The sequence below is a fragment of the Branchiostoma lanceolatum genome, chromosome 9 (assembly GCF_035083965.1).
Source record: "Branchiostoma lanceolatum isolate klBraLanc5 chromosome 9, klBraLanc5.hap2, whole genome shotgun sequence".
NCBI lineage: Eukaryota > Metazoa > Chordata > Leptocardii > Amphioxiformes > Branchiostomatidae > Branchiostoma > Branchiostoma lanceolatum.
Window position 1 is genome coordinate 18447358 of NC_089730.1, and position 27181 is coordinate 18474538.

The 27181-nt window shown below is 40.5% G+C and overlaps 1 protein-coding gene across 1 annotated transcript in view; it reads left to right on the top strand.

The window, feature by feature from the left end:
- The window catches only part of LOC136442470 (outer dense fiber protein 2-like), a 35122-nt gene extending 8308 nt beyond the window's left edge, over positions 1-26814 (top strand). The window contains exons 2-22 of the mRNA XM_066439349.1: positions 499-615; positions 2125-2319; positions 10718-10876; positions 11685-11872; positions 12898-13027; positions 13498-13629; positions 14206-14271; positions 14944-15018; positions 15574-15645; positions 16233-16349; positions 16557-16628; positions 16940-17053; positions 17461-17570; positions 17847-17982; positions 18169-18279; positions 21021-21125; positions 21516-21674; positions 22057-22157; positions 23648-23843; positions 24400-24492; positions 24943-26814. Of these exons, the coding sequence (XP_066295446.1) occupies positions 499-615; positions 2125-2319; positions 10718-10876; positions 11685-11872; positions 12898-13027; positions 13498-13629; positions 14206-14271; positions 14944-15018; positions 15574-15645; positions 16233-16349; positions 16557-16628; positions 16940-17053; positions 17461-17570; positions 17847-17982; positions 18169-18279; positions 21021-21125; positions 21516-21674; positions 22057-22157; positions 23648-23843; positions 24400-24492; positions 24943-25119 (2625 nt within the window). The 3' untranslated portion in view covers positions 25120-26814. The remainder of the gene's footprint in view (positions 1-498; positions 616-2124; positions 2320-10717; positions 10877-11684; positions 11873-12897; positions 13028-13497; positions 13630-14205; positions 14272-14943; positions 15019-15573; positions 15646-16232; positions 16350-16556; positions 16629-16939; positions 17054-17460; positions 17571-17846; positions 17983-18168; positions 18280-21020; positions 21126-21515; positions 21675-22056; positions 22158-23647; positions 23844-24399; positions 24493-24942) is intronic.
- Positions 26815-27181: the final 367 nt, after the last annotated feature.

Sequence of the window (27181 nt, forward strand, 5' to 3'; positions counted from 1 at the left end):
CACAGTATATCTTACTGTAGAGGAAGTCTGAACCTCTGTGGCTGTGGGACTTTTGATGGATGACAAGTACATGCCACGTCTCCAAAGTTCCACGTGGGGGGGGGGGATCGGTCACTACCACAGATCATCCATCCAATATTTGCAGTTGAAGTATGTTCTACATGTATACAGGTGTGAGGAAAGAGATGGAAAAGAAAATTACTAATAAAAAATGTATAATTTTTTAGCATCTGAATTCTGATTCTCAGTCTCACTCACATATTCTGTACATGTGAAATATAGTGTAAGAATAATCTAACGGCAAAGCCTTTTGCATAATTATGTGTGTTTGTTAGTCAATTATACCTTCCGATCAAGTCTGAAAGGTTTATACAAAAGAATGTAATTTCTTGTATCATATCTTTCCTCTTTGGTAATTATCAGGACACATACATGTGTGTTGGTTACACAATTGCACAATCTCTATGTAATCATTTGTATTTTTTCCCCTCCCATCAGATGATGTCCCTTGATGACGGGCGGACGTCCCCGATCCACGTTCACGTTGATGAGGAGACACCTGTTCACGTGCACGTCAAGAAGGGGAAGAAATCCGCCACTGCAAAGGCTGTGGATGTACGTATTAATTACTAAGTGCTATACATGGTATATGTAATGGAGTAAGTATGATTTTAGATACTCAACTTCTTTTCAAGAGCTGAGTTACACATGTCAATGCAGGTTAGACATCCAGGAAATAATCTCCAAGCAGATGTCAAGTTGAAATTCAATCGTACTGTGTTCTGAGCAGCCAGCTTTTCTGGCAGTCTGCAACCCGTGTCCCACGAAAACGTGCGATTGTCGGTAGGTATACGGTGGTGCACCCCAACATCTGCTTGGAGACAAGGCTTATGAGCTCGAACAAAGTTTGAGCCAGAGAGTATTTAGCCAAAAAAATGACCCTGATGAGAATTGATGAAAACAGATGGTGTGGCTCCCGAAGCCAGCAGTGGAAATTTAAATACCCCTTGACTTGGTAAAAGCTGCATTAACGTTAAACTGTAAGGGTAAGCCAGCTGTTATGCCCTTGGCACACGTGTCCTGCTGTAATTTTAAGATAAGAGCCTTTTACTTTTAGGCTTAAAACCTCAAATGATGAAATAGATCATGCTGAAGGTTTTAATGGGAATCTGCCCAGTTGATGTATCATAAGTGGACAGACCCAAAAACTTAATATTCTTTCTAAGCCATATAGAACAGAGAAAGTGGCAGGAAAAATGAATGAAATAGATAGACTAGACTATTTAATAAATTTTGTCTCGAACTTAAAAACATTAAACCATGATGTCAGAAGATTAGAGAGCAGAAATGTGATGTCTTAATACAATATCTGTAAAAAATTGAAAAGTTAAAGCAAATTTGTTACTTCATTGGTCTTTAAAAGCCAAAAACAACCATTGCCCACATCTTTGCTTACAGTTAAAGTAAGGCACAGTGTTGTTGACAGTGTGATTGACTGTCCATGGTGCAATAATGTCACAGAGAGATCCAGAGGGTAATACAGGGTAGCCTGGGTGCCATCTGATTACTACCGGGCTCCTACACTCACTGCCCTGATTTTGTTCATGGCAGTGAGTGTATACATACATGTAGGAGCCCGGGTAGTAATCGGATGGCACCCACTGCAGGCTAATAAGAGGGGATATTATTACCTGCTAGACATTGATCGGTGTGAGGCACAGAATTTACATTGAAATGGATGTTCAATACATGTGAAGGTCATCATGTATGCTTAGGGCTGGACTATATGGCAAACAAATTGTATTGATTCTGCAGGGATGTCCCCAGAGTATGATCATAATGCTAATGGTGCTTTGATACATGTAAATTGCATTGAGAAATTTTAAGGAATTGTAGCTGTGTATGGCCTTGGCATTTGCTTTGAATCAACATAAGATCACCGTATATTATTTTTGAGGTTTGAAATCAGATGTAACTGAGTTGATGAAGCAAAATGTTATGTTAAATTTAGATTTTACTGTAAGTTCCATATAATTCTGTTAGTGTATCATAAGTCTTCATTTACGTACTGAGAACTTTTGGTAGTCGGTAGTCTGACATATTTTCCCTCCATTTTGATTTCAGGGGCGCATGAAGAGGACACGGTTTGCCCGCGGTAGCACCTTCGGAGGACCCGGGAACGTCCGCCGACCGCCGTCGTCACGAGTACGTAGCCCTCCCCCACCCTCCTCCCTCGCGCGTAGCCAGAGCCCACCGGTTAAGGAGCCCTGGGTCCCGGCTCCCGGGAAATCGACACGCGGCGGGAAATATGCGTGGGAGGTACATACATTTGTATGACGTTACTGTGGGGTGTATATGGTGGTGGCCAGCATTTAGCATAGTAATTAGTATCTGTCTGCTTTTTGTTCAGCTTTTAGATTTTTGAGTTGCTTTTAGAAAGGAGAGCGCAGACAAAAGGGTCTTTATGATAATTTAGAAAAGCGTAAACTGTAACAGGGAGTGAAGGAACCTAAACAGGCATTCCAGGATTTGTACCCAGGATTTCAAATTGTCATAGCTTTTTGCTCAATTGACCAAGGTTAATATCCACCACACAGCGGAAAAGGAAACATTCTCACATATCCTGATCGTTGAACCAAGCAACAAACCTGAAAACATAACAACAAGTTAATCACTTAATGATTAAGATCATTATTTCTTAGTGTAGGTGCACATAAGCTTTCAGTCTTTCATGCATATTGTATTTTGTGAAATCGCTTAATTTGCTGGTGCTGCCTGAGTTTTTTTGCTGCTGCATATGGCTTGACAGCTGACTTATCTAAGGCCTGCATATATCATCGTTTGAGAACCAATTTGAAGAGTGCCCATGACTGTTCGTTTCTGTCTCAGTCATGTCTAGACGTTGGAAAGATAAGTGATTCAAGGCACATATATACACGTAGGGTTTTGAAAGTGGTCCATTTCTAAGTGCTGTCCAAGGATGTGATACAAGATTAACATTTTACCCAATGTCCAAGACCAACACCCATCAAACAGCGAAGAAGTAAAAATTCTCACTTTCATGGCTTGTAGGCTAGCTTGCACCACATTAATCTGTGACATTGCTTTTGATTGCTTGGCCGTCTGCCAGTTTTGTTTTACTGCACGGGCAGCGCTTATCCATTGGCTTACATCTATGCTTGGAGTGCCCATTTGAAGAATGCTGCTGTTAAATTCAGTCTCATTCCTGTCTAGACGTAAGGAAGAGAAGTGATTCAAGGCACGCAGGATGTTGAAAACAGAATCTTAAGAGTTTAAGTCACTCACAACTACGTACAGCATATTGAATGCTTTCACACCAAAATCCACACACACGCACGCACACACATACACATGCCCATAAACACAGCTGTTTGGCATAGTGTTTTTAGTCAGAAACGTTTATCATATGATAATCTATTCACTTGAAATAAAGTGCCCTTAGGAAATGTCACCCATAATCTCTTCAAAAAACTTTCACAATCACAGCCTCCCTCATTACCTCACCCTTTATCCTTTATGCAACAGCCAATAATCCTCCATGCATATACATGTATATGTACCTGGCTCATATGAAATCTTCACTCATAACATATGGTGCATGTACGTAAACATCTGGTGGTTTTCAGGGTCATGATCTGACTCTGACTCAGACTTAATCGCTACTCTCTGTATTCTGTGTGTTGTCTGAATCCCTGATATCAGCTGTACCACAACCCTGGGTAACTCCCACGTGCTTTGAACCATCACTGCTATCTGATCCGCATTAAAATCACCTCCTCACACCTATACATGATCATACGCCACCTTATCATCAGCTCCTCGAGCAGCAGCAGCAGCGCTCTCTCGCTTTCATGTGCTGTTCAATAAGGTTTTGTGCGATGGCAATTATGATGGATGGCTCAAAATACCCATGGCCACCTGTTAGACCTACAATTTGCATCGAAATTTTAGGGCTTGCCGGAAGAATCATGAACAATTCAAAGGGCTCGAAATTCAGTTTTGGGAATAGGTGCACTGGTGCACCCAACCTAAAAAATTGGGTGCACCAAAAATTTTTTGGGTGCACCACATAAAATAAAGTAGAATGTAACTATTGTAAGCAAAACCTAATGACAAACCTTACTGTTCCTCTTCATGCGCATTTGGCACGCGATCTCGACACACAGTTTTGAAGCTTTCAAAATCGAAATTAACTCAAATTCTAACATCAAAATCTTAAACAAGTACTACAACAAAGATTTTATTATTTTCTTACACTTAGATGTCAAGAATATGCTGTCTACTAGTGTGCAGTGATACCTTTACACATTAAACCGTACGAAAATATTTGGGTGCACCAGTGCACCCACAGTAAAAAAATTAGGTGCACAGCTCCAAAATTGGGTGCACTGGGTGCACATGCACCCAGTATTTCGAGCCCTGATTCACTAGCTGCCAAGATTGAATAATGCGGATGCGATATTATGAATCACAAATATCGCAGAAAGCAGAAATTTTAGTATTTCTATCCCTTGGTGAACTTAACACACTGTCAGTTCTGGTTGCAGGCCTCATCCTTTATTGAAAAGTTAAGCGTAAGTGAACAATATTAATGTTTGGGAACATGGAAAACTACATTTCCATGGTACGATGTATGTAAGCTTGAATTATTACCGACACGAGTGCAGCAAGCTGAACTTGTAAAGTGTACAAAAGATGAGGTGACCTGAAACCATCGCCATTCAACCCTTAATGTGGTGAGATTGAAAAGAAGGCTTGGCCGTTTCTCTGACCTCTACTTTATACTTGATAAATTCAATTCATCTTATATAAAAGTGTTCAAATAATGTGCTCTCTATGTAAACTTGCAAAAGTTAACCTTTTGTACATGTGGTGAGTTCAAAAGGCACCCTGGAAGTAAGCTTAAAAGCTTTCAAATGCCTTTTCTGTGCCCTGACTACTTTATCACCCCCACAGTGATCAGCCATGTATGGCTTACCTAATGCACAATCATGTATATGCATGGAGAAAAGATTGGGAGGCACCCAGAAACCAATAACATTTAATTCTAAGAGCTACACGCTGTTTTTGTATCCTTTAAGTTAGTACATTCAAGTACATTCAACATCATCAGCCGTCTTGTCTAAATTCAAATTCAGGTTGAAGACATTTTCCTCTGGTGTATAAACTATAATAATAATTATAATTCTGTTATATACACATTGATGATTAGCACCATACAATGTCATGTATTATGTAAACCTAAAATGATTCGATAGCCTTTCATTTAAAAGGCCAGGATTTTGGATGAATGATTTAAAAAAAGATGTTCAACTCTCAACAAAATTTTTCATTGGCATAAAGATTGAAACACACCCAGAAACTATATTATATAATGTACTTAACATGTGTAGGGGGTGTCCCTGTGGTGTAGTGGTCTGTGCCTTTGCTACTCTGCCACATCTGGTCCAAATTACTTGGACCAGAAGGACTGGAGTTCTAGCAGGGCACCTCTGGACAAGAGGTGCATTGAGTCATACCAAAGACTTAATAAAAATGGTACATACTTATGAAACAGTATGGAAGTTAAACACATTCCACTGCCAGTGGACTAGTCCCCTGCTGCAATGATTGCACCACAGTGTGGCCCCAAGGCTATGAAATGGAGATGGGCACCGCCCTATACATCAATTATGGTGTGGGAGGATTTTAACTTAACTTAACATGTGTACATGTGTAAGCCCTTTCTGTGCCCCAGCATATACACACAAGCCATCAGGTACTATATCTTGTCCTCAGGTCAAGATGAGCCTGACAGCTGCAGGCCGTCTCTGGGTAATGGTTCTACTCTGACACAGTCTGAATGATGTTTCCACTGCCGTTTATCAGATGGGCAGCAAACTGTAGGTTATACTCATAGTTCACTTCACACGAGATAGGCATCCGGAATTGTTATGGTTCGTGCGAAAGGCTCCATTCCAGGACTCCAAACTTACTACTGAATCAGATGATACGTGCCCGGGTATGCATGCATATTATTTAGCTCTTTCTGTCCCCCAGCATGCATACGTATCATCAGCGATGTCGCCTGAGGTCAAGTTCAATATAGGTTTTAAGGCTGCCTCGTAAAGTCTACCCTAAGTAGGAGATAGATGTGACAATCGATAGTGGCTGAAGTCCATGGACATGAAATCTGGGGGCTCCGGGGGTATTTCAGGACTCTGGTTTGTGGGCCTTCTGATACTTCAGTGTTACAATGTAGCTGAATGTGTGAAACTTTAATACAGAATTTATATAGAATCTAAAATTTCATTGGAAATTGGACATAAGCAGGCCGGGTTTTTTTTCTTGAAAAAGATTGCAAATGCAAAGGGGAGCATTGCCAGGAAGCAGAGTGACAAAGTGGGGGAATGGGGTGGAGGTTTAGACGAGGTATTCTAAGGCTTTTTGAAGGGAAAAATTACTATCAGACAGGTCGAAGACTCAGGCCACATGTGACCCCCCTAGTTGGTACTAGTATGGTCCTGGTCAATCAGAATTTTATGCTTGTCAGAGAATCTGCTCCATAGGGTAAGGAGGGGCACATGTTGAATTCCTTGTTTCCCTTTTCAGATTTCACGCCCTTCCAAACCTCAGTCACCTAGTGGAAACACAGGGGAAACACTTCTAACCACAAACTCCCTGTTTTCCCAATTACAAATACACGGTTCATCTGGCAGGACTTACTAAAACAAACAACAGGATTTGTATGCCACAGGGGGGCATCCTATATCTAAAACTGGCAGCTCCTTGTGTTTCCATGGGCGGAGAAGTTGGTCATGGATATTAGATATGTTTCCATTGGGTTTACTGTGTGTTTCCTTCTGTAACACATAGGAAACATATAGGGGAAACACATTCCAGTATGCTTCCTCTACTGAAGCTATAATAAAGAATTATAGATTATACTTATTGTATAATCCCCTCTCAGAATGCATGTGATTCCAGCTGGCTGAATAAGAAAAGTTAACCAGGGCTGAAATTGAACATTACCGAGGTGTGTAGTACACATACACCAGGTCCTGATGTATTGCCAGTACAGGTGAGAACTTTTAACTCCAGACTCCCCCAGGTAAATTAAGAAGATTGTCCTGTGTGACTGAAGGTCCTGATGAGGCTGTGGTTATTCATCACTCCAGGGTACCAGGCTTAACACCAAGGCACCGTGAAATTACGATGCATCAGGGCTCAAAATAACACTGCCAAGTGCAAACGGCTAATGCTCTCAGGTCATGATTATGAGATGTGCAGCTATTTCTGACGTCTACCTGCACCTAATTTGCACTGGTCCACGGTAAAACCATGCTTTTGTACGTGAGTCTTTGACTCATTGGACACCATAGACAGTCACAAATTGTTCATTTGTTGGTCCCAACTCGGCTTGAGTTTTTCACAAATAAATGTATTTCCCTACTAGTAGTCTAATATTACTATATCTACAGCAGAATGATATAAAATGATATATGTATTACTATTACATGCACCAGGAACATCATTCTTTAAAAACAAATTCAATATGTGTCCGGCCTGTAGACACAATTTGAATTGTGAGCCTGTAGACGTTTTTAAAGATGTTCAGGGGATTCAGGATCAGGTTTGGAAATCAAAAGGCCCATCTAGAGTTGAAATTTGGGTTAAGATATACGCGTGTTTGTCTAGGGCTAGTCAGAGTGAATCAAACATGATGAATACTACATTCGAAGCTTCAACAATGGAGGTTGGAGGTCAGCGGCAGTATTTTGAGCCCTGACATGATCTTATTGCCCGCGAGTTTGCACCATTTTTCTAGATCTGAGCCAGAGGCCATTTCACCCTTGAATACAAATATATATACACAATTTATATATGAGGCCCGGATCTACAATTTATAAAATTGATCTTGAGGTAATTCTATATACTAATTTAGTAATCATACTCTAACTCTATTGATTCTCAATTTGGTATATGTTACAGTATCATTACAGCGGAATGAGGCTGGGAATATATCCAGTCGTCCTTTGATCATGAGTCAAGTGTGGCATGTTGAGCCATTTAGGCGTGATTATGTGACAAGATAGCCCGTTTATCTCGAACCATTAATCTTGAAAATGAGAGTGAAAATGCCACCGGGCTTTCAAAGATGTGAATCGCTCAGTGAGGAATGTTCCTATGAGAATTAAACTGCGTACAAGATGTGAATCGCCCTGCAGTATTAGGAATGTTCCTACCTATGAGAATTAAACTGCATATAACAAGATCTGAATAGCTCAGTGAGGAATGTTCCTATGAGAATTGAACTGTGTATAAGCTCCGATCCTATATGAGAATTAAACTGCGTATAAGATGTGAATTGCTCAGCAGTAACAATTCCTCTGAGAATTTAAATGAGTGTGTAGCTGCATTGCCGCTGATGAGCCAGTCCAACTGGAATTTGATGACATCCCATCTCACAGTCACAGTCTACTGGTTCTCTGTATGATTAGGATGTACAGGATTTTCTTTTTTTTCGTTTCATGAAGCTATTCGGGTATATATATAAATATATACATGCTGGTGGCATATACATGTAGGTACATACATGTATGACTGAGATCAGCTCATAGCCGGTGGGTGTACTGTGTCGGCCTATTGTGAGACTAACTGAATCATAAATTGCAACAATGGGTTATACTACAATTAACTCACTGTTAGTACAATGTAGTACATTATAAATTTCAGGCTTTCTGATCAGAAGTGAGTGATAAAACCACAGACTCAAGAGGTACAACGTTTTATATTATGCAGCACATGAAACAGAAATTCAAGCCCGGAATGATCTGTCTGACAGATTTTTTCCAGTCGCACGAGTAACTCTTACCCTGCGTTAATAACCTACCTGACGGTGTCTACTAACTTTTATCTACAAACTAATTCCATTCCTTCCTGCACAAACATGCCCTCCAGTACCCCTGGCTCACGCCGCGAACGCGTAGAAAGTTCAGGACTAAGAAAAAGGCGCGGGAGAGCCTGGATGACCTGTGGTTGTCGTGGATGAAAAGGAAGGGGTACGGGCTGGAGGTGAGACAGAGGCTCTGCGAAACTTGGTGGCAACAAATTAATATCGCATGCGCACATTAACACCTGGTGGCTTACTTAATCACAAGTTGGGTCCAAGGAAGGAAACCTTTTAGCTTGGTTAAGAAATCGCATCTAATAGAAAAGTACTAGTCTAGACAATATTAAGGGTGAAGTAAAAAATAATGCATGATATTTATTAAAGTTTATTTGTGTAGTCTGCATGAAACTGAAAGCACCACTGTGCCAACATTTGATTCAGAAGCGTCAGTAACAGTTATGCTATGATATATAGAATAATTTGTAAGTAGATAATTAATGCTTAGTCGTGGTGGCAAATTATTCACAGCAATACAATAAAGTTTGCACGACGGTCACCATAAATTTACCTGGGCTGTTTAAGTTATTCAAACTGCAACCTTTCATACTTAAATGTCTAACAAGAATGGAGCAAAAAAGGTCCTTAGCAATGCTAAGCACAAGATTTAGTATAATTCTTTAATTTGAAACACGATACCTTTCTCATACATGTATTCACATAAACCCCCTACGAGTACGAGTACAAGGTATATGGTCTATATCTGTTTCTTGCATTATTCATAACAGTCTAGCAAAGCCAAAGGACATGATTTGATAAATGCTAAATTCTTTTGCCTTTACTGTCTAGTAGTAATGGCCTTATTTGATACTATTTTGTAGGGTACGTAATGGCTGATATTAGTGATAATACAATGGTCACGACTTAAATTTAGCAGTAAGAGATAGATGATGATTCAAGTCTTAAAAGGTTTCTAACTTGCCCTGAAATTCCGCTCAAGGGAATTCTACAGAGATACATGTACTAGTAGTTGCTTCCATTAGGCAATGTAGCGTAAGATGCAGGGCTGTCTCCAGGACCCATCCCTCTGTCCTTGGAGGGAAATCTGCTTGTTGGGACGGGAAAAATTGTTATCTTATTCGTCCCAAAATCTAAACTTTATGACATAAAATTGATCAAAACTTATCTTCGTAAGCTTAAAAAGGAAAATGCAACACGTTGGCACCCAAACAATGAGTGGGACGGAAATAAAGCTGGAGACAGCCCTGGTAAGACAGTTTTGTCCTGATAGGCAGTGATATAGGACCGCCATTATTCCAGGTCCTGCTGAGATGATAGTGTAACATGTACAGCTGTTTTGGGTGGAAGCCAGTTGCAAGGCCCAGGGGTTTCTGTGAGTGTGACATTGATGTATAGCTGGATCATTTACTAGTAAGACAAGCAATTTGTCCCACATGTATCCAGCTTGGGACTGAGCAAGCCGTGCAGGATCTCCCTTCACAGAATTTATGATCTTCGATCATGATCTTTAACTGTGCTATTCGCAGGATTTTGGGGAGAAAGCAGCGGTTTTGATCTCCTGTTCTGGACTAGCCTGAGTGTCATCTTGTTTCAGTTCCAGGCTCTACTGTCATCCTGTTACAGTGCCTTCAGTACCTATAAAGGTAGAGCCTGGAACTGAAACAGGATGACACAGTGTCACACTCAGGCTACAAATGTAGTTCTGGACATGCCGCTGTCATCATTTTTGAGTCACAAGTTAATGTACAATCGTGTACATTTGTTCTCTAGCTCTTGTTCTTCAACTTTCCCTGCTGTGTGTTTTAGGGAGACTCAGCTCGACTGGAGATCAACCCGGCGGACCGGTCTGCCCTGAGGCGATCCGACCTGGAGGGGGACGCTGACGATGTGAGGGGCGCCGACGCACGGCAGTACGAGAAACGCATCGACAGTCTGATGACAGAGATGGGAACACTCAGGAACGAGGTACTGTGAAATTGACTTAGAAGGCCACACCTGGTCCAATTTAATTCGTAGTTTTTAAACTTTAATGATTAAGAAATAATGTTAGATTGGAAATAAACATGAAGACAGAGTCTGAGGGGAAAGTTTCCTGGAAAGTCTGACGCAGGTACATGTACATTTGTGCATGTTCACACCTTCAGGGAGAAAACAGAACAGTCACCTTTTCCTCCAACCTTCAGCTTTACTTTTTAATAGTGCTGAATTTTGTGGTAGCAGGTCTAAGCCCAGACGAGTTTGATTTCTTCGTTCTGGAATTTTAAGAGAAAAAAATGCTTGAAAAGAAATAGTGCTAGATTGAGATATCAACATGAAAACAGAAAAGCGTTGCTGGTGAGTACACAGTTTCAAGAAGTAAACGGAGTATCCTTTGTTACGTGATAGTCAACATCATCAATCACACGACGAGAGAACTCCAAGAGGAGATGATCAGGTTGAAGAAGACACAGATCTGTCTATTCTTCTTGAGAAGCAAGCACTTTAGTTTGTGAACAAAAAGGTATTAAATGTTTTCCTCAAAAACAGAAGTGATGAACTTCAATGTAAAGCATGCTAAGGCCACACCAATTTAATTTCTTGGTTAAAGGATTTTTATTTTCCCAAAAAAAAATTTTAGAAAAAAAAAATTATCAAAAAACAGAAGGATGGCCCAGTCTTCTGTTTTCATGATTTTTTTTTTTCTAATTTTTTTTTTTTTTGGAAAATAAAAATCCGTTAACCAAGAAATTAAATTGGTGTGGCCTAATGAGTAGTTTGTTTGATTTCCCCTCAGGCTGATCTGGTCCGTAAAGAAAGGGAGCTGGACAAGACAAAGGACAGACTGGACCTATCCCAGCATGCCCTGATGCGGCAGGAACACGAGCTAAGGGAGGCCAAGACGGACCTGACGGTGACGGAGCGAGAAAACGAGCGCCTTCGTCGCAGCGTGGAAAGACTGAAGGATTCTGTTGTTCTCACCAGGTAGACATGCACAGTAGTGGTTTGTTCCCAGATTTGAATTAAAAACATAATGTTGATGAGGAGGATCAGCATAGAAACTGTCAGGGGGGAAACGTCGGTACCTTATATTTATTAGGTATTGCGCAACCACTTTAATTTGCTCAGTCCCCTGAGTGGTTGCTGAGGCCAGGTTTAATTTGACTGTAGTCAGATGGAAGATTTCTTAGCCCCATATCCCTTTGTTTTCATCTTAAATGTCCTCTTGCTGAATTTTTGTTGAATAAATATCTTGGCGTGGCCTTGAAAAATATTTTTTCATTCCTTTTTTTTTTAAATCTATGAATCTTTACGGTATCCCTTAAGTTAACTGAGTAAATTTTTTCCAATTTTTTGTCTGCATCGGGTAAATAAGATTCAAAGCTTTTTTCTTCCCAACAGTTTGGAGAAGTCGCGGATGAGTGCAGAGAAGGACCTGCTGATAGACTCAGTCAATATGTATGACCAGAATGTTTTGTGTTTGTCAGTTATGGCTTCCCCCAGTATGTCTGCCAGATATTTTGAATGTGCTGCTCTTATGCTTTTCTGTACCCCCTTCTTAACTCTTTTGTATTTGTTCCAGTCTTCCTCTTGTCCCGTTCTCTTAGCTTTGTTGTAAAGACGTTGTTTCTTACGACAATGCCTTCTTGGGTTTCTGTTGAACCAAGGCATGTTGTATCTGCTTGATGCTGTTTTACTAGGGATGTGCAAGTTCATTGTGTGCTTCATTTTGTCTTTAAAATCGTCCCACTTCTGTGTCATGGTCATATCCTCAGTTCATTTGTTAAAGTTTGTTGCATAGTCACTAAGGTCACTCTTGATGACCGGTTCAAATGACCACTTTTTTCTTGGGTTTTCTGTTTTGTTAGGGTGCCAGGTTAACATCCACAAATACCATGTCGTGGTCACTTATTCCAGGCTATGATTTACCCTGTATAATCCTGTATTGGAAAACCATTCTATATCCCCATGCAAGGGTAACTGACTAAGGCTATTTTGTTCCCTGCCAGTTCTGAGAAGTCTCGGATGAGTGCGGAGAAGGACCTGCTGCTGAGGAAGCTGACGCAAGCGGAGATGGACGGGTCGGCCGCCTCACAGCAGCTGGAGGAGCTACGGTCCACCATCCGCAGGCTCCGCGATGTGAGATGGACTTCTTTTCTGTTGATAGTAGAAACATACTAGTATTAGGTTAAAACCGGGTAGCTTGACATGCATTGTCACATGTACAATAAACAGCTTTCCAGCACCAAGGACAGGAATCGGGACTGGACCTGTCCTCAGTGCTGAAAAGTGGTTTACTGTGCATGTGATCATATGGGTTAAGCTATCCGGTTTTACACTCTATATGGGTCAGGTATAAATGTAGATCTATAAATAGTATTTTGTGTATAAATTTTCATGATTTTTATCTATAATGCTCATACAGTTCATATAGCAACATATTTCCAAAACCTGTCACCAACCTGTAATGGGAAACTGTTTTTTTTAGCCATCTTTGAATTTCAAATACAATTTATCCTTACAGTCAAAAGAAAATCGCCTCGCCTACTTTCAAATTTATCTCTGTACTTGTATCAATCAAGGTTATTGAATTCCCATCTATTCCCCAGGACAAGAGGATGACATCTGAAGACTCCATCGCCCTGGCCAGACAGAAGGACCTCCTGATGCAGCGCCTGGACGAGTTTGAGTCCACAAACCGCACCCTGCGGACGCTGCTACAGGACCAGTACAGGAAAGAGGTAACCTTACATGTACAACAAGCCTCACTCATGCTTGTGTTATCTTTTTCCTTTTTGAAAGTACAGTCAAACCCGGTCGGGCAACCACCTGTTTGGTCAGGCGCACGCAACCGCGTCTAGTCACAAGCCACTTTAAAACTTTGATATCCTTTTTTTTTCACATTAAACACCACCCTGACCCGTGCAACCACCTACCCCGGCAATCATTTTTCATCGGTCCCTTCAGTCAGGTTGCTAAATCCAGGTTTGACTGTGTACGGCTTTCTTTTCTTTGTTCTTAGTTTTCAAACTCTGCACTGTTAAATGTACTCTTTCAAGCAGAAGAGTTTGTTTGAAAATGTGAGTGAAGTTGTATTCAAATTCATGTGTCTGCACTAGGAACCATCTAGATCTAACCAAGGACAAGAAAATATTTGTAAAATTTGCTCTATATCTGTTTGGCAGTGATTGCTTGACTTGCATTCTTGCACTTTTCAAATGACATGCTCACTGACTGTATAACAATACTCCAGATTATAGTTGATGTTAAACACTGTCTCTCTAACACGTGGACCTTTCTCACATTTCCTGGTGCAGCCATACGTACCCTGGTGTGTGATATGCCAGGGTCCGTGCATCCTGCATGCACGCGAGGGCAGTGGGGTATGTGGTACACTGGTCTGTTCTCTGTCGCAAGGTGTCATGGGGTCCGTACACAGTCTGGGTTGAGCTTTGAGTACAGTCAAGCCTGTGCAAGAGATTCCACTTATAAGGACCAACTGGCCAATGATATACAGTCAAACTTGTACAAACAACCACCTCTATATAAGGACTACCTTGTAAATGTGACCACTTTTTGTTGGTCCCTTAGATAATTTTTCTCACTGACTCAATTTTGTTTAGACTATAATGACCACCTGTCCACATGGAACAGATTTTATTGGTCCCCTTAGGGGTCTTCTTGCACAGATTTGACTGTATTCAAATTTCCTCAATGCAAGGGACTTAACTGTACATGTATATGTTTACACGAGTGTGTTTGTGTATACTGTATACATGTACGTGCATGTTTGTGTGTTTGTTGCTTGTGCATGCAAGCATGTGTGTGTGAGTGCATGTATGTGTGTTTGACTTACAGTGTATGGACCCTTCTAACCATAATGCTGTAGCCGTAGTGGTGTCAAACATGTACTCGTGAAACGGTGTCCTGCTTCTGGTGGGTGGTGTTTATGGCACAAGAATTTCAACTAGCCTAAAGATAAAAGAAACAGAATGGAGTAAGGAAAGAGCCAAGTTTAACCCATGTGTTGGTTTGCCCCCTCCTGTGCCCTACAGGCGGATGCGTCCCATATTATGGAGCAGAAAGATGTTCTAATGAGGAGACTAACAGACGTGGAGGCTGACAATGTGGTGAGTGAAACATCTAATGAAGACTTCAGCTGGTGCACAGAGCCTAGTCCGTGTTATATACACAATCTCTCGCTGTCAGTGGCCAGACCAGTGGAAGGACTGACGAAAGCGTGATTTAGATAGGATGCATAGATTCTACTTCAGTCAACATTTAACATACAGTGTAGTGTAAAGAGTTTCAAACTGGGGTTCGTTGTCTGCAGACTCCATCTTTACAAGTATAACAGTGCTGTCATTAAGCTTGGTATAAAGCTCTTGGTGAATACAACTTTCAGTACTGACCATATACAAGTATGACAATGCATTCTGCACTGCACATTTTTCACAAATGAGTACATTCTCTTGACAGCAATGTGCAGTTGGCAGAATAGAGGTTCAATTGTATGAATCACATCATATTGTAGAATAGAGAGTTCAAGTATTTTGAGCCCTGATTGTGTATGGTCAGTACTGTGCTTTTTGCTGGTTGGTGGATGGGTGTATTGGTCAATACTTAGCTTTATGCTGGTTGTTGGGCGCCCTGTCAGCTTGCTTGTGTTTCTTCGCCTGCCGCAGCGTTTACGGGACGACCTTCTGCTGAAGGAACGGAAGCTCGAGGAGTCGCTGGTGATGCTAGAAGCTGAGCGGGTCAGTTCTGACTTAAAATTCCTTTTTTTTTTGCTTCTTTTTATTATTTGCTTTTAATAAAAAAAAATACAGACATGCATGGGAAATGAACATTATTGAAAACATTTAACCTTACACTAGTTACAGTAGAAATTACCTCCCAGTTGAATGAGTTACATTTATTTACTTATGAGGCCATACCAATTGCTTTTCCTGGTTATCAAATCAAGGAAAAATATTCACTATCATCTGTCTGAAAGGGAAAGTTTGGTTAACACAGTTACACTCTATGGGTCATAGATCTTCTAGTAGAAGATCTATACCTGACCCATATAGAGTGTAAAACCGAGTAGGTTAACCTGTCTGATCACACATGTACAATTAACCGCTTTTCAGCACCGAGGACAGGTCCAGTCCTGATACCTGTCCTTGGTGCTAAAATGTTGTTTACTGTACATGTGATCATACAGGTTAAGCTACCCGGTTTTACGCTCCATATGGGTCAATCTCTAGCCTATTTTACAATCTGCCATGTTGTGGCTGTGGTGTGTTTCAATATTTTTTTCTCGGAAAAAAGACTATTAACTGTTTTGATTTTCTATCATCAGGGTAACGCTCGTCAGATGGGAAATGTGCAGACGTCCCTGGAGACGACAAGGGCTCACTTACAGAAGGAGCTACGAACCAAGGAGGCCGACAACAACAGGATGGCTGTGCAAATCAGGGTGAGAAACATGACTTTATATTACTTAGGGGTTGTCCAGATAAGTAAGGGCTTTGTTTGAGTACAATTGTTGGTTGGTCAGTCAGTCTCTGTTCTTTTGCTGACTCTTGATTCTTTTCTCAAGTTGTAATGCAGCAGGTAGTCTACAGGAGTTCATAGTTGGTGTTATTACAGTCTTAATTCAACTATTGTTTTCCTTTTTCCCCAGGGTTTAGAAAAAAAGCTACAGCAGGAAAGAATAGAGCGGGAACACACATCGGAGCTACTAATGGGAGCAAAGGTTTGTACAATATGGCTCTGTGTCAGTAATGCAATAATCATCAGTCTGATACAAATTTTTATGTACTTGATTAGTTAAGGCCAATAGCACTAATAGTAATATGAAATGTTGTACATTTTGTGTCAGTTGGAAAGTCATGAAGGTCTGCTGTTTAATTTTAATTTGCTAAATATTGTGATAATAAACAATGAAATTGATGCCTCTTGTTCTAATTGATTTGAAATGTCTTGATCTGTGCCAAAATATCAATAAAAGTATACACCTTCGTTAAAGGTTCATTTGCATGTTTCTGTGTTGCTCCTGTTTCTCAGGACAAGGCCGAGCGCGACAAGGAAGCGTTGAAGAAGGCCACCCGCGTGCAGAAGCAGCGAGCAGAACAGAGCGAAAACACCGTGGACAGACTCAACGCTACAATCATGGAGAAGGTAACTACAGTGTAACCTCATAGTACATACATTGTAGTATAGAGTCGCACCATGAAGCTATCATCTAGAGTGTTTTGGGTCTGTGGCTTTTATGTCAAAATCTGAAAGCCCATCAATGTCTACATTTAGTTAGTTCCAAATAAGCAACATTTGTGATATACAAAGCAAAGTTAAACAAATTCTTCCACCATGTCAAATTTTTCGAAGAGATCAAACTACCCTGTATTCAGATCTCCTTTGTGTCCTACTATGTTCATCTATCTATATGAACACTTAGAAAAAATGATGCTTGATAGGGCAATGTGGAGGGAAATATGTACTTCTTGTCTGGTCCCGGCTGTTACAGGCCGATAGATTATGATGATGATCTATAACTGGATTGAGTTGTTATTCTTGTGTGTCCTCAGGAAGCCCAGATCACCGATCTCCACTCCTCCATCGGTGAGCTGAAGGCTCAGAACAACCGGCTGAGTCAGCAGAAATCACAGGTGGAGTCCGAGAACGCAGTGCTTCATGGGTAGGTCAAGGGTCACTGTGTTTTCACTACAGTATCATTGGCCAGAAAGCAAAGATCATCCTAAGAAAACTTCTAGACCCTTGCTAAACTTGCAGAGAAGCTAGCTAATGACAGCCTTCGGCAATACATGGTAATCAGTATATTTGCAATATCTGGTGAATTTTCCTTCAATCTGTAGAAATCTTTTTTTCACATTGTAATGTAGGGAAGGCCCTCTTGTAGCTGCAGTGCTTATCGAATCAAACCTTTGTTCAAGCCACACTCTATTGTTTCCAGACGTAACAAAGACCTTGACCGCCAGTTGCGTGACACGGAGGACAGATTGAGGGCGAACACGGACACACTCACGGAGCGCGTGCAGAGACAGGCCAATGAAGTCGCTTCCCTCAAGATAGACAATGAAAGACTGCAGGTAAGTCTTATGTCAAATCCTAGTCACTTAAGTGTTTTGGACGGATATTTGCTGAAAGAATGCTCTGAGATTTTGAATTGTCATGTAACTTTTAAGTGTCCACTTGACTGAGCTTTGGGCTGAAATAATCAGCGAAAAACAAGGTATTTGTCAAGTCAGGTTTTCTGATTTCCTGCATTCATACAGAACCAAGTGTCGACCATGGAGGATAAACTGATCACGTCGCAGACGGACGTGACTCAGCTGAAGTCCAGCGTGAGGCAGTACGAGAACCTGGTCACCGAGTACAAACAACAGGTACGACAAACCCGCTGGGGTCTCACACATCTGCTTGGGCCTTTAGACTTTAGTAGATCAATCTCTAGAAGTATAGATGTAGGAACAAGGATACTAGGTACAATGTACATTATGTGCAGGGATTGAATAACACCAGTACTAGTCCTAAGTACAAACAGCAGATAAAACAAACCTGCTGATGTTTCAGCTTTTAGACTTAACTTACCAAGTACAAATGACAGGTACGACAAACCCAACGGTGTCTCACACCTCAGAGCTTTTAGTGTCTGATACTGCCTGCTTTTAATTAGCTCTTACTTAGCCTGCTGTCTAAGAAACAATGCTAAGTATGCTCAGGGCTTTAACTAACACTAGTCCTGTAAGTACAAACAGCAGGTAAGACAAACCTTCTAATGTGTATCTTTAGGATTAATGCTGAAATAGATATTATATTATAATATTATATTATATATTATCGTCCAAGATGATTTTCATATAAAGAATTAGACTTTTGGAAAATGTTGCATTGTGTAGTTCTAAGATTTGATGCTTAGATTAATTTGTATTTTTTCATATCAGCTAAATCATTATCTTAAAGTTTGAAACTATTTTGTTTTTCATAAAATTATACATTTTTCCTTTGAAGTTTCTCTGCTTACATCCAGTGGTAATTTGTACATTTTGTATGCTGACTATGCTTTGTGTGCTTCTCAGATTAGCATCATCTGCAAGGCTAGCATACATTGATTTTTTTTTTCAATCTTGATTATTTTTCCTTCTCTTTGATTTCATACTTATTCCTCCTCTACCTGACACCAACAGCCACACGGAGCTCACAGGAAGGTTTGTTGTAGGAGGAACCGGGGATTGTGTCGTGGATTATCTGGTCATCTTGTCTCTGTTCTTGTTCATTCAAACCAGAATAAAAAAATCATCTTCAAGTACAAATGTGCAAGTACAAATGTAGATAAAAAATGTCTGACTTGCTTGAATTGGCTAGTTTTTGGCCTTTTTTTAAGTGGTGCATTTTTCATTACTCACATTTAAATGTACAATGCCAAGCCAAAAGCATAGTTACATGTTGTACATTGTACTTCTACATTGTATGCTTGGAGATTTTTTCTGTTTTGGATGGCCAAGATTTCTGCATCTAGTTGCTGTTGTGAGTCTACAGAAGTCTGTGACTGTTACTAAATGGTACTTTGATCTTACTGCTAAACTTAGCGACATGTAACTATTTCACCCTGTCCCTTGCTTTCACTCTCACACCCTTCTTACCAATGCCTGCCTGACCTGAACGATTGTCACACCGGCTAACATGGGTTCCTGTATAACAAACACAGTCTGCCCTCCCCACTTGTGTCTCTCTCGTTCTCTCGTTCTCAGATGGTGAAAGTACACGGTCCGCACTGTTACGCTCTCCACGTGGTATGTACGACTTTCACCGCCAGCGTCTACAAGTACGCGACGCACCTCTCTCTGACTTCTCCCCCCTCTCGACCTCCCCGCTTGCCTTTGTAAACACGTGTTTGTGTAGTGAGGACACTAACCGGTGGTTTTGTTTTTTTAATCTTTGTTTAGGAGGAAAGGATCAGAAAAAGGCCTTAAACAAGCCATGGCTTGATTGGTAGCCTTGATTTGCAAATATTTTGTAATAATAATACACTGAAACACTTGTGTACGACATTGGAACCGATCGAGCAAAGGACATGCAGACAAAAACGTTTTTTTTACTTTGATATTGAAAAAGTGAAGAAAGGAATCCACAATGTGTACAAACAAATTTCTTGATGCAAATATATCAAAATCCTAGACTGTACAGAACTGTAAAGCAGATTTTGGATGCAAAGAATAGTACATGTACCTAGTATCATACTGAAATCTAGCATTCTTTAAAAATTTAAGTAGTATGGAATAAGATCTTGAATCAATGGTTTTAATATCAAGTTTTAATTGCTGAAGCTAAAAGGAAAGGACGTCAGAAAGATTGTGATGTGAAGTGAAAGTTTATGGCCCTTCCCTGATCCATTCCTGATTTTTCTACCAATGCCTGCTGCACCATTGCACCAGTAACCTTTCTGTAACAGCTCACTCACATCTAGCAGTCACTCTGTAGTGTCACAGCGCCTCCTGGCAGCCTGTAGCATGAGTGCAGTTTGCAGAGCTGGCACGCCCCTCTTGTAGAGCATGCATAAACATACTGTGCATCTTGTGAAGCATGTTTTACTGTGTAGTATGTAGCGTAGTGTAGTATGGGAAACAATTGGAAGCTAAAGGTTAAAGTGGTATGGTCACACCAATTTAAGTTGTTGATTCTCAAATTTATAAAAACAAAAATCAACATGAAAACAGAGTCTAACTCTAAGTGGAAATACTGTATCAAGGTGCACAGTTTCAGGAAATAAGGACAATCAGAGGGAAATTTGAATCCTAATTTTTACCTTAGAAAACTGAGAACCATTGAAATGAATTGGTTTGGCCTATAAGTATATTGTGTAGAATGTAGGCATGCATGAAAACAATGTGCCAGCAACATGCATGAAACAAAGGTAGCAAAAAACATTGTGGACTGCATGGCTTTTACATGATATTTGATAAAATATATTACATCGTAGAAAGATTTTCTGTCTAGGCTCTTTCTATGGGTTATAATGTGATGTCTATTCAAAATATTTAAGTTAGTTTAAAATACTAATATGAATATATAACAACAATGCAGATCAGAGTTTTTAATGTCTGTTTTGTTGCGACCCTGGTTCCAGATGAATGCGTCCCAGCGCGAGGCGGAATCGGCGCACGTGAGACTGGAGAGAACCGAGCTGGAGAGGACACGTCTGCAGGAGGAGAGCACAGAGGAACTCGAGAGGGTGGGTATTATAATGTACATTTGCAGGCAGGCCCATGTTTTTAAGGCCCTTGCTTAACTGCAATGTGCATTACATGTTTAGCTTGTCTGTTTTGTACAAAACGGCAGAGTTTATATAATATTTGAAAGAAGACCTACACCATTAACTTGCTTCCAATTATTGGTCATACATTGTATCCTGCCAATGTTGCACTTCATCCCGGTACACACATGTCATGTGACTGTTTCTTTTTACAATGATTATTTTGTTATTAGATTACAGTTTAAGTGTTCATCCTGGTGTTACCTCAATTTTCCTTTGTAAGCCCGTCGTAATGTCTTTAAGTTAGCTACTCAAAAACTTTTTGATAATAGATAAAAGTATTCCTAACTTGAGTATTTGTACCCTAAGGTGCGCACCCGTCTGCAGCAGAGACTGGCGGAGCTGGAGCCTCTGCCTGAGCTGCTGAGGGAGTCGGAGATTAAGATACAGGACATGACAGACAGGATCAACGCCTACGAGAAACGAGCCCTCGACCACACCAAGCTGATCACTGAACTTACCGTTAAGGTTGGTTTGAGGCGTGCGTCTCATATATCAGTGCTATTCTAGCTCTGCTCAGATCACTCCTTTGATTGCTTTCCTAGGCCTGAAGCTGATTACCGAACTTATCATTAAGGTCGGTTTGCGACATGTATCTCATATATCAGTCCTATTCTATCTATGTTCACTCCTTTGATCATCAGCTTCCCTAGGCCTGCAGAATACTACATAACAGGTACCTGTTAATAGAGAAACAAGTGGCTGATTACTGAACTTAATGTTAAGGTTGGTATGATAAATACTCTTAACAGGTGGTCTCAAACCTAACTCCATTTGCAACCTTGCTTGCTTACCTACATTGCTCCTATGCCGTACAAATAAGTGAAGTCTTGTCCTCTGTGTTGTTCAGGTGGAGGACCAGTCAAGCCAGCTGGAGAGCCACAGGAGCAAGTCCCACTCTGCCGAGGACGAGATTCGAGCCCTGCAAACTAAAGTGGATGCTCTACAGAGGTTTGTGTCTTCTACTATTGCTAACTTACTTTATTTATTTATTTTGATTTACCACATTTTGTGGAAGGATTGACATAACAGGTGAACTATCACCTTTTCAAGATGTCATCCCAGACCGGACTGTAAGATTTGGACCATCGCACACCGGGGCATGCCCCTACTCTTTTTCGAAAGGTGTGGTGGGTTCGTTAACGTGCGCGGGGTGTTGCTCTCCCCAAACACGGGACCTCCATTTAATGTCCTATCCGAGGGACGTCCCTAACCCTAGAAGAGCTAGGTACTCATTTACACCTGAGTGAAGTGAGGAAAGTCGTGTTAAGTGCCTTTCCCAAGGGCACAACGTCGGGGCGCAAGTTCGGACATGTCTCTGGGCACACCTGGGATTAGATCCCGGGACCCATTGTTTGACAGCCGCGTGCTCTACAGTTGCGCCACACGACGCAACCCAATCAGGGTAGTTACACATTCATCCTCATTTGTAGAAAGTAATCTTTGCTTTGTTGTGACTAAAGAAAGAACCCATCTTTATATATACCATTCTGTATTATTCTTAGCGAAGGCTTGTGCCTGCAACTTAGGTGTACCTGAACCAGTAATATACTAGTAACCAGCTGCTGCTGCATCGTGTGCCTGTAAAGCTGGTGTGTTACGCCAAATAGCAGTTATACTGGCTGATATACAAACACAGATACAGAAGCAGACCTCTGGTCCTATCCCTGATTAATGAAGACCTGATTGCTCAGCCCAGATAGTCATTCTGTAAGAAAGTCAAAACAGCTATATAGCTATATCGTTGGGGATTAGACAAAATAAGGGAATGAGGTAAAATTTCTCATGATATTTATGATGCCTCTGTTTTTTTTTTTTTTTTTTTTTTTTTTTTTTTAAATAAAACTTTATTGTCATTCTGTACAAAAATACATGATAATAGCAGTAACTGTCAACAATGTTGATATATACATACAATCATATTTTTCTTAAAGAACATTCGGATTTGAATAGTGTAATTATGTCCGTTCGATTTGTTCCATACTTAAATTTGCAAATTGTGTTTTTTCCCAGCAATATAAGTTTGTTTATGTACTGAAAATGTTTTAGATTGGAAAGTTGGTACCCTAAGATTACATCATGTGTTGTTAAAGACAGTGTATAACCATATTCAAAAAGAAAAAAGTTTTCAATTTCTGACCATAAAGGTTTTACATTTATACATTCAAAAAAGAAATGTTCTATATAATCAACGGTATCACAAACAGCACACTTATTGTTTGCTGCTATTCCATATTTAAATAAACTGACCCTTGTGGGATAAATATTGTGTAAAATTTTCCATTGTAAAGATCGCAATTTTGTTTTTTTTGTTATTCGAAAAGGGGCTTCCCATATGGCTTTCCATGGGTTAGCTTGGAAGTCAAAATGTGGAAATCTTTTCTCCCAAGCACTTTGAGAAACGGGTTTGGTTTCCTTTTGTATTTATGATGCCTCTGTAGGAAACTGGAAGAGTCTGATGCCCAGAACCGAGACCTTGTGTCGGTGATCGCCAAACGGGAAGACACCATCCACGACACGCAGGCACGGTGCGACGAACTGGCGCGGGAAAACTCCAGCCTGAGCCGACAACTGGAGGCGGCCATACAGGACATGAGGAGACAGACGGACGAGGCACGGGACAAGGCTTCCAATAAGGTAAGACTTCTCGAAAGTTATTATCAAAAGTATAAGAAGTATTCTAGCCAAGGCTACCAACAGGGTAAGACTGCCTGGTTTGTTCCTTTTTCTTAATCTTATTTGTATTATATAAATTATGCAAATACATTATATTTCTAAGTTGATAGATAGGAAGTGTACTTATTGGATTAGATCAAATGTTGACCTATGTTACCTTTAATAGCAGACATGTCTAGTAGAATTCGGGATTGTCATGTGTAACACGTTAAGAATGCTCATTCAGTCATTAGTTTTTTTCTTTAAATTTGCAAATGATTTTAAGATGACTGATCCTAAAGGTAAACTGTACACTTTGTTGCTCGGAAACTGAGAGCACTAGATTTAGACATCGGCAATCAGCTGACATCCTCTCTTGTCCCTGTCGCTAGCAAATGATTGTAAGATGAACCATTTTAAAGGTAAGCTATGCACAGAGTTGCTGGCTCGGAAACTGAGACTTTGTGAGAGCACTACACAAGTCATGTAGATTTAGTCAACGGCAATCATCTGACATTTCTCTCGTCCCTGTCTCCAGGAGCGGTCTGCGCAGAACCGGATCCTGGACCTGGAGGCCCAGCTGAGCCGTGTGCGGTCTGAGATGACGTCAATCAAAAGAACACGGGAAGAGGTAAGAATGTACATGTCTGACGTTTAAAGGTCTCTCATATTGTGTGAAATCAAATCAAATTTTAGAACTTCAGTCACAAATTTTTCAGTCATACAAGTTGAACATTTTAGTTCAAATGAAACGCATTTTATTTATTTCAATAAGCTCTTTCCAGTGGACCGAAACTGTAACAGTACTTCAAATTTGTGTCCAATACCCCTTAAGCCACACCAAAAAAAAATAATGCTTAACTGGGAGATCAATGTGAAGACAAAAGTCTGTGAGTAAGAACATTAAGTTCCAAAGAGATTTCTGGGAGTGAATACGGGCTTATTCACGTTTTCCTTCCTGCTCTCTGTTTTGACAATGTCCTCTTGTTAGATACTCACCCTAAAATGTCTGAGAACCACAGAAGGAAATAACTAAAGGTGGTGTTACCTAACCTAAATACTCTGTACTCTCCCCCCTCAGCACGAGCGTAAGCACCACAGTAAGCTGCAGGACCTGACGGACCGGCTGGAGCAGGCCAACACCACCAACCGCAGCATGCAGAACTACGTCTCCTTCCTCAAGTCGTCTTACGCCAACGTCTTCGGGGACTCCGTTCTCACAAGCTCCCCTTACAGATCCCCCACGGCCATCTCTTGACGCACACCCTGAGTCTTAGTTCCACACGTCTTATGTCTTAAGAACTACGTCTTCGTCCTTTAAGTTAAGTCATCTTGCGCCGACGTCTTTGGAGACTCCGTCCTCACAAGCTCTACCTACAGATCCCCCACGGCAATCTCTTGACGCAATGGCTTAAAGTCTTAGTTCCACACCTCTCATGTCTTAAGAACAGCGTCTCCTTCCACGGCCATCTCTTGATGCACAGCTTAAAGTCTTAGTTCTACAAGTCTTGATTATTGATTAAAGAACTACACCTTCGTCAAGTCATTTTACGCCAATGTCTTCAGTGACTCAAGGACTAACCTACAAATCTCTTGATGTGTCTTACTCGGTCTAAGTGTTATGTATCCTGGTGCCTGACTCTGACATAGATTGTCTTTGTTTGCTCCTTTAAGCAGTTCTTAGAAGTCAGTCCAAGTCATGACAAAGTGAACTGTTGGTTGTCCTGATCCCTTATAGAAAAGAGAATTAACGACACTGTCTTATACATGTAGGAAGTAAGCATTGCTCCAGCACAGGACGGGAAGAGCCTTATTTTCTCGACCTTTTCCAAAATGTTGAAGATGCAGTTCAGATATTGTGAAGTACCAATCACCTCATAGCAAGTTGGTGGTCTTTGCTGATAAAGGACATTATCGTTTGAATATGGCAGTAAAATATTTTTTTTAGAGACCTTGGCCATCGTTCAGCCTGTAAAAGTGAAATATTCTGTGTACCATATCTTTTTTTAATCTTGAATCAGACGTACAACTACATGTGAATTTATGTCAACTGCAAGTAGCAAAGGTGCACTTTTTGTGCAAAGAGACAGATTCATCAATTTGTAGCAATATTTGTATCTATTCATGAACAGTGGCCATTGCAAATGTAACTAGTGTATACCAGGCTTGATATACATGTACAAAACCATGCCTTTTCAATATCTTGGTCATTGATTTTTTGGTTGATAGGAATTAGTCAGTCAATGTGTCAAAGACATGTTCCTGTAATCTTACAAGTGGCCACAGAAGAAATGCATTGAATTCCTAAGAAACAAAATAGGACAGTTTGCCTATTTTTTTCCTTCATAATTTGTGAAAGAAGCATTCAGATTCATAAATCTAGATACAAGACTTGTTTCCACAGTTCACATATAGCATCTTGTTATAATTGTACATAAAGTCGTTCTTCCAAGTGACAGTTGGACAAAGTGTGCTGGGTGTTCTTGGTGCAGTTTGTTCACCCGCAGACAGGGGGCACTTCTGCACAGTCCAAAAACGCTGCACAGAGCCAAAAACATTGCACTTAATGCCAAATATTACTTATTATAAACAAGGTGAAGTTAAGATTAGTTTTTCTACGTGTCTAAGATTCATAGGCAGCTAGTAGTTCAGTATTACAGTAAGTGGAGACCATGTACATTTTTGTAGAACGATGTATTTATTCTTAAGAGTTGTATCAAAGTCTGTGCAAACATAGTTACATTCATGTACGTGTATAATTCTTTAGTCCAGATAGACATGTTTATCAGTTTACATGACATTGTACTGTTTCTCCTTTGGTCTTTGTATTCCATGTCATACAAAGGATTTGGACATAGTTTTGAGCAAGTTTCCTGCATGTCCTTTGCTGGATCTGTTCCCATGTTGTATACAACAGTGCATTATAAATAAATATGTTGTCACATTATAATAATGCGAGCTTATTTTTTTGTTTCTGCTATCCATGGTGTAATTTCCTGTGTTAGTAAGTCTTATACATTGTGAAGAAAAATGCAACTTAAATCATGACCATCGTTAGGCCACACCAATTTCATCAGTTGATTCTCGGATTTGAAAAAAAAAGTATTAGACTACTGGTGAACTACTAGAAGAGCAACATGAATACAGAGTCTGAGAGAAAGGTCTGTATCTTGGTTCACCTGAATAAAGTCAGGTTCAAGCTTTCCTCCCAGCTCTCTGTTTTCATTTTGTCTCTTGCAGAAGTTCTTAGTGTTGTCTGAGAAACATTAACGGCGGGGCCTTAGAGTTAGAAGATGGTCACTGTTAGCATAAAAAGTCAT